Source organism: Chiloscyllium punctatum, chromosome 3, assembly GCF_047496795.1.
Source record: "Chiloscyllium punctatum isolate Juve2018m chromosome 3, sChiPun1.3, whole genome shotgun sequence".
NCBI classification, from domain to species: domain Eukaryota; kingdom Metazoa; phylum Chordata; class Chondrichthyes; order Orectolobiformes; family Hemiscylliidae; genus Chiloscyllium; species Chiloscyllium punctatum.
In genome coordinates, this window is record NC_092741.1 from 120,687,120 (window position 1) to 120,700,078 (window position 12,959).

The window sequence follows — 12,959 nt, forward strand, 5'->3', positions numbered from 1 at the left end:
GAGATGAAGAGAAATTTGTTCACTTAGGAAGTGCAAGGGCAGGTTGCTGGCTGTCAGTGGCCCTCGTCGATCAGGCATGAAGATCCTCCAAATGAGAGACACCTCTCCTTGAATGCTGCAAGCATCCTTGATGTATCTTCTAGAGTTTGTTTTGTGCGTACTGACACAAAGTTGAAAGTGATCTGTCAAACATTTCTCGTGTATATCTCCATGACTACATGTTTATTGTGAAGATCTTTGTTCTTAACTGGATTTTGCAGTCTCCTAAGATGATTGGGATCAGTCATGTGCGAGCGTGGTTTCTATTGTACTTCAAAACCATGCATTTGCATAGGCTGTTGTCCTCCTGTCTTCTGTTCTGTATTTATCACAATACCATTTTCTTTTATCTTGTACTCACAATCCTGCCTTTTCCCCCATTATAGACCTTCCCTTTTGATCATTGTTCATTTCCCACTCTTTCCCTGCCTCTATAGTTAAAAACCATTATGTTTCTTAACTGTTTCCTGTTCTGATGAAAAGTTCCTCCTCTTGCTGCACTGATATTTCCAGGCTTGCTGAATCGTCCTGTCATTTGCTGTTCTAATAAATCTATTTGTCAGCATTCTTTGTCAAACAGCCAATTTTGAGCTGTTTGTATTGACAAGATTGTATGGCAATGATTAGTCTGAGGAGTGATGAAATGCTGTATCTGAATTGCCGTCATTTTGCTTCCTTTGTCATTTCCTACCTTTTCTAAACTTCCAGCCTTAAATTGACTGAATTTTCTGACTGAATGAGGACCTATAGTTATAAAACAACTGCCTGCAGGATCTTCACTGATTACATTTTCTATGCAGTGAAGGTAAGTGAGTGATTTAGTGATCCTGCTGTGGAATTGGAAGAGTCATCAACAGCTTGTCCAAAATATGTAAATGAAATTTGGACCAAATTGAAAACCTAGCCAGGCCTTGCACTGTTTCGATGTAGGTTGCTTTTGCAGAACACATCTTTGGCCCCAAAACAGATCTCCTCTAATTTCTACCCCTTTATGTATATGCAATTACAAAATATGCAAAATGCTCAATTCCGTTTTTGGTTGTGAATCAGTTAGATCGTTAAACTTAGTATAACTTTTAACTTAACATTTATTCATAATTATCTTGAAAATTGAATGGTACAGAATACCAATACATGCAAATGTTTTATGTTATTATGGTCACCAGAACGACTCAGAGATTTTTGTGATTCTTATTTTGTTTTCATTCGCAGAGAAGAACCTGAAGGAAAATATTTTTGCGTATATGGAAGTCCTAGAAGTCAAACTTCATAGGTAAGGCTTTCTTTGGATATAGGTAGCAATCTGCAGAATTTGAGATTTTAGTTTATATATATTTTTAACAATAGTCATTCGGTAGTACAGAATTTGCATATTGCTGAAAAAAATGGCTACCCTGTTCAGATAATTTCTTATTTCTTGAACAAATTTGTGAAGGCCTTAAGAAGGTCCTGAAAATTGGTCTTATACCCTAGGTTACCTTGGAAGGGTAAGGCATTTGAAAAGTTTGAGCACCAGGTGAAGCTAACTCTTTCACAATCCTGCTATGCAGTTGCAACATGGGTGGTGTTTGCTACTAACAGGATGCTGCTGTCAAGCTAAAAAGATAATCTACCTATTACACAAATGAGTAATATGGTATATGAATTTCAGTGCCAGTGTGACATATGTAGGCCATACATTTCAAAGGTTGACAGAACGCATCAAACAGCTCCTCCCTTTGGCTGTTTGCAACAAAGCAGGACATGACCGTACCCAACCAAACACTCTTGCAAAACTTTAAGGTGAAGTCTTGTTTTAAGGATACAAAGTTCTCTGCTGAAGTGAATACAACCTGAGAAGATTAGTGTTCAATTTTATTTTGGTGAAGGAAGCTTCTATGTCGTAAGCTTCAGGTAAATCCCTGACCGAGGAGAGGGAAAATGCACATAAACTGTCTTTCGCTTTATAAAGCACTGTTGAGAAATTGATATGATAGCTGTGAAAATATGCCCTTATATTTATTAAGTAAAGTCTTTGCTATCGAGTACATTACTTTCATGTATATTGAGCTTTACGAAACATTTGACTTTGCACTTTTAAATATAACTTATCATTGTACTGTTCCTACTATCTTTCTCCACTGTGAAAAGGCAAGTTGAAAAATGTTTTTCCTTTAAATTATAAACATTTCAGGAATTATATTTAGCATTATTGGCTCTCGCTCCATTCTGCAGCCAACTTTTGATGTGACAATACCATATATGAAAGCATTAACATTAGATTATGATAGGAAATGTCATATTCCTTGAAAGAAAGGAAATACCAAATATTTCATTAACAAAATGGAACGCATATGAAGTGATCGTTTATCATACTATACAATTCCTCCAACACAGCAGCACAGTGGTTAGCACTGCTCCCTCACAGCGCTAGGGCACCTGGGTTTGATTCCAGCCTTGGACGACTGTCTCTGTGGAGTTTGCACATTCTCCCAGTGTCTGTGTAGGTTTCATCCGGGTGCTCTGGTTTCCTTCCACAGTCCAAAGTATGTGCTGGTTAGGTGAATTGGCTATGCTAAAAAACAAAATTGTCCCCTCGTATTCAGGAAAGTGCACTTTAGCTGGGTTAGCCAGGGTTAAAACCCCAGGCTGGGTTATGGGGATAGAGTAGGGGATAAGTATGGGTGAGATGCTCTTTAGAGGTCAGTGCAGACTCAATAGGTCAAATGGCCTCTTTCTCCATTGTAGGAATTTTAAAATTAGAGCCAGAACTTTTAGGAGTGAAGGTAGGGAAACACCTCTGCATGCAAAAGGTGAGAGAAGTTTGGAAAATCCTTCATTAAATGGCAGTTGATGCTAGGTTTGTTATGACTTTTAATTCTAAGAAATGTTATTAAGGGAAGTAGGGCAAAGGCAGGTGTGTGGAATCAAGTCATGGTCTCATTGAATGATGAAATAAGTTTGTGGAGCTAAATAGCCTACTTCTATTTTTGTGTTACTGTGCTTACGGACACAAATCATACGGAGTTATTACTTAAATTATGTTCTTGATACCTATGATTTAATAGAAAAGAATTGGATCATCTAATTTAAACAAACTAATTATGAATAGGAGAAAATTTATTTGAAGTTCTAAGAAATTTTATTATGATAGCAAAAGATGAGCTTGGAGCCTCTCAATTCTTACCAAAACAACCACAAACTTAAAAATATTTTGTATTAGTTTGCTTTTGAAACTATTTCTTAATGTAAGTAAATTTCACTTATGCAATGTAAGTAAAATTTCATTGCAGCTCGAAAAGTTTTTTTGTGTTAAGTATTCTCAAATTAAGTAATGACATTTTATGAATGTTTAAAATGAGCTCAAACATTTGAAGACAGTATTGAAGAAGTTAATCTTTGCTTTCAGGTCAAAATTGCCTCTAAGTTAATTGCTGTTTGAATGCTATTGCTGTATAGAAAATGACTGGCTTCTTTACTGATACAGAAATCCACTTCATGCGTTGTACATTGCTTTATTTCAGAGATATTTAATATGTACTATATGATTATAAAATTTATTTTCATAAAATAGTTGTCATAATCTTATGTCCATGCATAAGCATTTCCACTCGCAGTTATTTTGCCCTCGTTCTTTTTTGATGCAATAAACTGGGTTGATAGAATAGATTAGAAATTTATTGTCATGCGTACTTTTACATGAAAAATAGTGAAAAGTTTTGTAAGTCGCCCCACCACAGAGCCTATATTGATGACAGAAATCGTACATGATAATAAAAGTAAAATTAAGACAAAGTTCATCACAGTGCGATAATTGTATTAAGAATACAGTTGTAGTTTTTATGTGATCAAATATATAATAATATACTTGGAATAACAATCTGAAGAATATCATTCTGAACTTCAGAAAATCATTCATTGTATAACCAACAGCTTTTTCAAGGTGTGTCTAACTTTCATTGGCTCTTGTTTCAGTTGTGGAAATCAGCTACTTGAGAAAGTATGGGAAGCAGATTTCGAGGCCTGTCAACTCTTTTTCAAAAGTCAATGGCTGCAAGAGGCAAATTTCTGTGGCCCTGAAAGGCAAGAGTTTCAACCAAATGAAGACAGCAATGCTGTTGAAGATGCATGCATAGAGGTTAAAGACAAAGATGACTCTACCTTTCTAAGTAAACAAGATTGGTGTGTGATACAGTGTTCTGTTCCTGATCAAAAAGGAACTGATTTGTCAAAGGTAACCATTGTAATTATGTTACAGATATTTTTTGACACTGGTTATGAATGCAGTGAGTGCCATTATTAGGTTCCAAAATAGCTAAAAAAATCTGTTTGTGAAATTTCCATTTTCAAAACACATCAATTCATTTATTATCAATTCATTAAAAACAGAAAACTAATTTTAAGATTTTTGTGGTGGTGAATGTGTGGAAATAGGATCATTTTCTATGTAAGTACAATTGCTTCTTGTTTTGTTTTAACAAAAATTTAATTGCATTTATCTCGATTACAGCTTCCATTAAACTTCCTTTCATAAATATAATTTTACTATTTCAGTAAGCTTTCCATTAAGAAAGTCCATTTAAGTTGAATAATTCTCATGTGAGAAAAGGGATAATACAGCCATGTGAAGAATCCATAATGGAAGAGGACTGTCTAGATGCAAAATGAACCAAGGCATTTGACTGAGCTGTCAGTTTAGCTTTATACTAAACAATTCTTTGAACAAACATTCTGGTTTTCTCTAATTGAATTAAAGGCATCTATATTATGTAGAACCAGACAGAATCAACAACACAAGGTGATGAAAAGATGTGAGAATTACAACATACTGTTGGAAAAGCGAATGGAAAAATCTCAGTAATTAAAGATTGAAAGATGCAAGTCCACACCTGAGGCAAAGAAAAAAATCTAAAAATTCAACTGCTCAAACCAAAAACCAGAGCAAAACCTCAGGGATATGTAGTCAATGGAATAGTTTCTTTATCCTTTCAAGGGATTCTGATGTCACTAGCTAGGACAGCATTTATTTCTTCCCCTAAAGGACATTCATGAACCAGAAAGTTTTTATGACAACCGACAGTAGTTACATGGTTGCCATTAGGCGAGCTTTCAAAAAAGAATGTACATTTTTATTAAGTTTATCATCTGGCATGGTGGGATTTGTACTCATGTCCTAAGATTAATTGTCTGGGGTCCTGGATTACTAGTCCAGTGAAATTACCACTGTGTCACCACCACCTGCAATTTAGCAATTGATACTATTTGGATATATAATCTTCAACTCAGAGGGAAATTATGTCAGGAATTCAGGAGTGTTTAAATGGAAACTTCCAACATATGTGTAACAAGAATACATTATCATGTATTATTATTCATAGGTGTGCGTTTTGGGAAGCAGAAATTTTGGAAAATATGAAGATTAAAACAGAGAGAACAAAAAAAGCTTATCTTGCTCTGCTACTCACTCATGTTGCGACGAGTTCTTTATTTAGTCTACATAGAGTCATAGAGATGTACAGCATGGAAACAGACCCTTCGGTCCAACCCGTCCATGCTGACCAGACATCCCAACCCAATCTAGTTCCACCTGCCAGCACCTGTCCCAGATCCCTCCAAACCCTTCCTATTTGTATACCCATCCAAATGCCTCTTAAATGTTGCAATTGTACCAGCCTCCACCACATCCTCTGGCAGCTCATTCCATACACGTACCACCCTCTGCGTGAAAAAGTTGCCCCTTACATCTCTTTTATATCTTTCCCCTCTCACCCTAAACCTATGCACTCTAGTTCTGGACTCCCCAACCCTAGGGAAAAGACTTTGTCTATTTATCCTATCCATGCCCCTCATAATTTTGTAAACCTCTATAAGGTCACTCCTCAGCCTCCGAAGCTCCAGGGAAAACAGCCCCAACCTGTTCAGCCTCTCCCTGTAGCTCAGCTCCTCCAACCCTGGCAACATCCTTGTAAATCTTTTCTGAACCCTTTCAAGTTTCACAACATCTTTCTGATAGGAAGGAGACCAGAATTGCACACAGTATTCCAACAGTGGCCTAACTAATGTCCTGTACAGCCGCAACGTGACCTCCCAAACTCCTGTGCTCAATACTCTGACCAATAAATGAAAGCATACCAAACATCTACTTCACTATCTTATCTACCTGTGACTCCACTTTCAAGGAGCTATGAACCTGCACTCCAAGGTCTCTTTGTTCAGCAATGCTCCCTTGGACCTTACCATTAAATGTATAAGTCCTACTAAGATTTTCTTTCTTAAAATGCAGCACCTCGCATTTATCTGAATTAAACTCCATCTGCCACTTAGTCCATTGGCATATTCACAATAAAAACGTTACACTGTTTTATAAGGGATATAAATGGTAATAGCTGTCTTGATAGTCTTGACCTTGCATCTAAAATGTCTATTTTCAGAATAATTTGCAAGTGTTGTATTCTCTCAACTTTTCATTGCACCATATGAAGTAATTGAACATAATTACAGTATACTGAAGACAAAGTCACATTAAATAATAATTCTTGTAAGGATAGAAGGCTAGCATTAGCAGAAATCAAATTGCTATGCTTGTATGTTTTCAACCTGCTAAGTTAGCAATACTAAACACTACTGGGTGCTTCTGGAGCATGTAAACTAGAGCTTGTCATTGCTGTTATGCTAAGATTGGTTGTGTGCTATGTTTGACAACAGTTGTTCCTCTTCAGTCTACTGACTTAACTAATAGCTTTCCTCATATGAAGTGCTATTGCATATTAATTTTACATTTGCATTCTGCATGGACATCATAAACTTTGTAACTGAATCTAATTTTGACTTTCTTTCCAATATATTTAGTGGTTTGTGATAAATACCTGAAGCTTACTTTTTAATTTCCTGACCTCTTTCTGTGCTCTGCATGCTGTGCAGTTCTCCCTTTCTATCTCGCTGAAGGAAAGGCTGACCTTCCCAGTACCTACTAGATTCCAAGTCAGTGAAGGTGAGAAACAGCAAAAGGTATGCTACTGCCACCTGGTATTTCTGTAATTTCAGTTAGGTGCTATGTCAAGCTTTGCGATAGACATTGAATGTAATATTCCTCACATATGAAAACATTTTTGTTTTACTTTATACATTGTCAGGAAAATATCTGTGATTCTGCAACATAACCAAAGACCCCTCCCACTTTTGTTATAATCTCTTCCAACCTCTTCCATCGGGCAAAAGATATAAAAGCTTAATCACGTACCAACAGATTCAAGAACAGCTTCTCTGCCATTACCCAGATTTCTGAGTGGACCTCACAAATTTTAAATTTAATGTTGATCTCACTCTTTGTGCACCTACTCTGCAGCTGTAACATTGTATTCTTTGCTCCGTTCTATTACCCTAATGCACTTTCTATGGTATGATCTGCTTGTACTGCATGCCAAACAAAATTTTTGACTGTACCTAGGTACGTGTAACAGTAATAAATCAAATCAAATCAAGTCACTTCCATTGATGAAAAAACATGCTTGAAGGGAACAGATTCTGAGATGGCATAGCCTTCTTGAAGCCTTTTGAAGTAAGGCTTGCTTTTGGTGTGACTCACTGCTAAGAGCACAAGATCAAAGAGTTACAATTCATAGGATGCAATGTATGTAATGTATACCAATGCATTTTTACATGTTGCTACGTAAATATAATTTAAATTATAACTGCAGTGTGTTCTAACAACTGTTACAAAGTACAAATACTCTTTTAATTAAAAATAAATGTTTTGAATTTCCAACCTAAATAAGTTTCATATAATTTAATAGTTCAATCTGTTTTTTTTGTCAGTTATTTATTATATACTTCAATTAGTTCTCCTCTCATCCTTCAAGTATAGGCCTAAACTGTTCATTCTCTCCTCATGAGACAAGCCAGATATATTCCAATATTCAAAAAAAATCCCTGGATTCTGGAAAAACTCCAGTGGATGTAAAAATTCAAAAAGGGAGAGAGACAGAAAGTTGGAAACTTTAGACCAGTTAGATTAACATTTGTCATAGGGAAATTGTTGGAATCCATTTTTAAGGAGGTGGTAACAGGAAATTTGGAAGGTCAAAAGGCAATCCATCCGAGTCAGCATGATTTTATGAAGAGCAAATTGTGTTTGAGTAATTTGCCACATTTCTTTAAAATGTAACAAGCAAAGTAGATGGAGTTTCAGAAGGCATTTGATAAGGTGCTACACAAAGGGTTAATACACAAGGTAAGATCACATGGGATTATGGATGATATATTAGCTTGGATAGAGGATTAGCTAGGCAAAAGAAATCAGAGTCAGGATAAACGGTCTTTTTGTGGTTGGTGAGCTGTAACTAGTGGGATGCCATAGGATTCTGAAAATGTGCGATAGCTAAATTTAAGGATGACACTAAAGTAGGTGGGCATGTAAATTACAGTGAAAAAATTTGAAATGTTCAAACCCATTTGGTTAGGTTAGGTGAATGGGCCAAATTTTGGCAAGTGGGGTTTAATATGAGTAATTGTGAAGTTATCCATTTTAGGCAGAAGAATAAAAAGGCAACTTATTATCTAAATGGAGAGCAACTTCAAAGTGCTTTGGTGCAGAGGGATCTGGGTATTCTTATGCATGAATTGTAGAAAGCTAGTAAGCAGGTATAGCAGGTGATGAGGAAGACAAATGGGATTTTCGCATTTATTGCTAAAGAAATGGAGTATAAAAGTAGGGAAATGTTGCCAATGCATGTGCAGTACTGAATACAGTTTGGTTCCCTGACTGAAGGAAGGATGTAATTGCATTGGAGGCAGTTCAGTGATTAATTCCAGAAGGCTTGAAAGCTATGTTTTATGAGGTGAATTTGAGCAGTTTAGGCCTATACTCGCTAAAGTTTAGGAAAATGGAGAGGCTATCTAAGATGTTAAAGGGGATTGACAAAATAAATGTAGAGCGGATGTTTCCTCTTATGGGCAACATAGAATGTGAATTCATAATTTTAGGCTAAGGGGTGGCAGTTTTAGAACAAGTGAGGGGGAATTACTCCTCTGAAAGGGTTATAAATCTGTGGAATTCACCAGAGTGTGATGGATGCAGGGACACTGAATAAATTTAAGGAGGGGAAAGACAGATTTTTAATTTTTAATTGGTTAAAGGATTACAAGTGGACAGGAAAGTGGAGTTGAGGCTGAGGTGAAATCAGCCATGAGCGTAGTAAATGACAGAGCAGTTTTGGAGGGTTAATTGCCTACTCTTACTTCTTGTGTTCCAATGTTCTGGAGTATATTATAAGGATGAAAATATATTTTAAAAGATATAAATAAACTGCAAACTACAGTTCATTACAGTTTTAACTAGTTAAGTCTATCAATGAGAATTATATTGTATCATATAATTACATTTCTTTAATTCATTGAGGGGTTTGGACTTCACTTGCTCATATAGCTAGATTTCCCATTCCTGATTGCTCTTAAGCAGGTGGTGTTGAGCTGTCTTCTTAAACCACTGCAGTCCATCTGATGCAGGTGCATTCACAATCTGTTAGGCAGGAAGTTCCAAGATTTTGAACTAGCAATTGTGAAGGAACAGCAATATCTTTGCAAGTCAGGATGGTGAGTGCCTTGGATAGGAACATGTAGGTGCTAGTGTTCCTATATAAATGGCAGATGGAGTTCAATCTGGATAAATGCAAGGCGTTGGCCTTTGGTACAACAAACAAGGGTAGAGTCTTGGGTAGTATTGTAGAACAGAGGGAAATAGAGGTACAAGTACATAGAACATAGAACATAGAACAATACAGCACAGAACAGGCCCTTCGGCCCACGATGTTGTGCCGAACTTCTATCCTAGATTAAGCACCCATCCATGTACCTATCCAAATGCCGCTTAAAGGTCGCCAATGAATCTGACTCTACCACTCCCTCGGGCAGCGCATTCCATGCCCCCACCACTCTCTGGGTAAAGAACCCACTCCTGACATCTCCCCTATACCTTCCACCCTTCACCTTAAATTTATGTCCCCTTGTAACACACTGTGTACCCGGGGAAAAAGTTTCTGACTGTCTACTCTATCTATTCCTCTGATCATCTTATAAACCTCTATCAAGTCACCCCTCATCCTTCGCCGTTCCAACGAGAAAAGGCCGAGAACTCTCAACCTATCCTCGTACGACCTACTCTCCATTCCAGGCAACATCCTGGTAAATCTACTCTGCACCCTCTCCAAAGCTTCACATCTTTCCTAAAGTGAGGCGACCAGAACTGCACACAGTACTCCAAATGTGGCCTAACCAAAGTCCTGTACAGCTGCAACATCACCTCACGACTCTTGAATTCAATCCCTCTGCTAATGAACGATAATACTCCATAGGCCTTCTTACAAACTCTATCCACCTGAGTGGCAACCTTCAAAGATCTATGTACATAGACCCCAAGATCCCTCTGTTCCTCCACCTGACCAAGAACCCTACCATTAACCCTGTATTCCGCATTCTTATTTGTTCTTCCAAAATGGACAACCTCACACTTGGCAGGGTTGAACTCCATCTGCCACTCCTCAGCCCAGCTCTGCATCATATCTAAGTCCCTCTGCAGCCGACAACAGCCCTCCTCACTGTCCACAACTCCACCTATCTTTGTATCATCTGCAAATTTACTGACCCACCCTTCGACTCCCTCCTCTAAGTCATTAATAAAAATTACAAACAGCAGAGGACCCAGAACTGATCCCTGCGGAACTCCACTTGTAACTGGACTCCATGCTGAATATTTACCATCTACCACCACTCTCTGACTTCGACCGGTTAGCCAGTTTTCTATCCAATTGGCCAAATTTCCCTCTATCCCATGCCTCCTGACTTTCCACATAAGCCTACCATGGGGAACCTTATCAAATGCCTTACTAAAATCCATGTATACTACATCCACTGCTCTACCCTCATCCACATGCTTGGTCACCTCCTCGAAGAATTCAATAAGACTTGTAAGGCAAGACCTACCCTTCACAAATCCGTGCTGGCTGTCCCTAATCAAGCAGTGTCTTTCCAGATACTCGTAAATCCTATCCCTCAGTACCCTTTCCATTACTTTGCCTACCACAGAAGTAAGACTAACTGGCCTGTAATTCCCGGGGTTATCCCTATTCCCTTTTTTGAACAGGGGCACAACATTCGCTACTCTCCAGTCCCCTGGTACCACCCCAGTTGCCAGTGAAGACGAGAAGATCATTGCCAACGGTACTGCAATTTCCTCTCTTGCTTCCCACATAATCCTAGGATATATCCCGTCAGGCCCGGGGGACTTGTCTATCCTCAAGTTGTTCAAAATGTCCAACACATCTTCCTTCCTAACAGGTATCTCTTCTAGCTTATCAGTCCGTTTCACACTCTCCTCTTCAACAATACGGTCCCTCTCGTTCGTAAATACTGAAGAGAAGTACTTGTTCAAGACCTCTCCTATCTCTTCCGACTCAATACACAGTCTCCCACCACTGTCCTTGATCGGACCTACCCTCGTTCTCGTCATTCTCAGGTTTCTCACATACGCATAGAATGCCTTGGGGTTATCCTTGATCCTATCCGCCAGGGATTTTTCATGCCCTCTCTTAGCTCTCCTAATCCCTTTCTTCAGGTCCCTTCTGGCTATCCTGTATCCCTCCACTGCTCTGTCTGAACCTTGTTTCCTCAACCTTATGTAAGCCTCCTTCTTCCTTTTTACTAGACATTCAACCTCCCTCGTCAACCAAGGCTCCCTCACACGACCATTTCTTTCCTGCCTGATCGTACATACATATCAAGGACACGTCGTATCTGCTCCTTGAAAAAGTCCCACATTTCCACCACATCCTTCCCTGACAGCCTATGCTCCCAACGTATGCTCCTCAAATCCTGTCTTACAGCATCGTAATTTCCCTTCCCCCAATTGTAAAAACTTCCTTGTTGTGCGCACCTATCTCTCTCCATAACCAAGGTGAAAGTCACAGAATTGTGGTCGCCATCACCATCACATATTTCTTTTGAAGCTTGCATCACATACAGATAGGGTGGTTAAAAAGGCATATGGCATGCTTGCCTTCATTGTTCAGTCCTTTGAGTATAGGAATTAGGAAGTCCTTTTGAGTTGTACAGGACATTGGTGAAGCTTCTTCTGGAATTCCGTGTCCAGTTCTGGTCGCCCAGTTATAGGAGGGATATTTTCAAGCTGGAAAGTGTTCAGAAGAGATTTACCAGGATGTTGCTGGGTATTGAAGATTTCAGTTGTTAAAGGCTGGAGCATAGGAGGTTGAGAGGCAATCTTATAGAGATTTATAAAATAATGAGGGGTAAAGATGGTGGTTGTCTTTTCCCTGCGATGGGGGATTTCAAGACTAGGGACCACGTGTTTAAGGTCAGAGAGAAGAGATTTAAATGAGACGAGGCAAATTTTTTACACAGCGGGTGGTTCTCGTGTGAAATAAACTTCCAGAGAAAGTGATGGATGTGGTTAAAATTACATCATTTAAAAGACATTTGGATGTATACAGGAATGGTTTGGAGGGATATGGATCAGGAATAGGCAAGTGGGATTAGTTTAATTTGGGATTATGTTAATTGTGAACTGGTTGGACCAAAAGGTCTGTTTCTGCGCTCCGACTCTGTGCTGCCCTTGTCCTTCCAGATTTGTCATGGTCATGGGTTTGGAAGGTGTTGTCGAATGAACTTTGGTGAATTTCTAAAGAATGATTATTAGATGGTGCCATTGTGCAGCAACGGTTAAGGGAGTGAAGTTTGTGGATGTAGTGTCATTCAGGCAGCTGGATTGTGCCAAACTTCCTGAATGTTGTTGGAGCTGCATTTACCAAGTGTTGAGTCCACCATACTGTTGTAGATTGTGAATAAGTGCTCTCTCGCGTGCGCGCTCTCGCGTGCGCTCTCTCTCGCGCTCTCTCTCTCTCTCTCTCTCATGCTCTCACCTTCCAGACCTA

General features: G+C 38.7%; 1 protein-coding gene across 3 annotated transcripts in view; it reads left to right on the forward strand.

Moving 5' to 3' along the window:
- disc1 (DISC1 scaffold protein) overlaps positions 1 to 12,959 on the forward strand; it is a 131,903-nt gene that overhangs the window by 86,865 nt on the left and 32,079 nt on the right. The window contains exons 10-12 of one of the 3 annotated variants that reach the window (XM_072559655.1): positions 1,252 to 1,312; positions 3,994 to 4,252; positions 6,940 to 7,009. In XM_072559655.1, the coding sequence (XP_072415756.1) occupies positions 1,252 to 1,312; positions 3,994 to 4,252; positions 6,940 to 7,009 (390 nt within the window). Of the gene's footprint in view, positions 1 to 1,251; positions 1,313 to 3,993; positions 4,253 to 6,939; positions 7,734 to 12,959 lie in introns of those variants that run through there. The other 2 variants (XM_072559646.1, XM_072559664.1) reach the window with 2 other exon arrangements.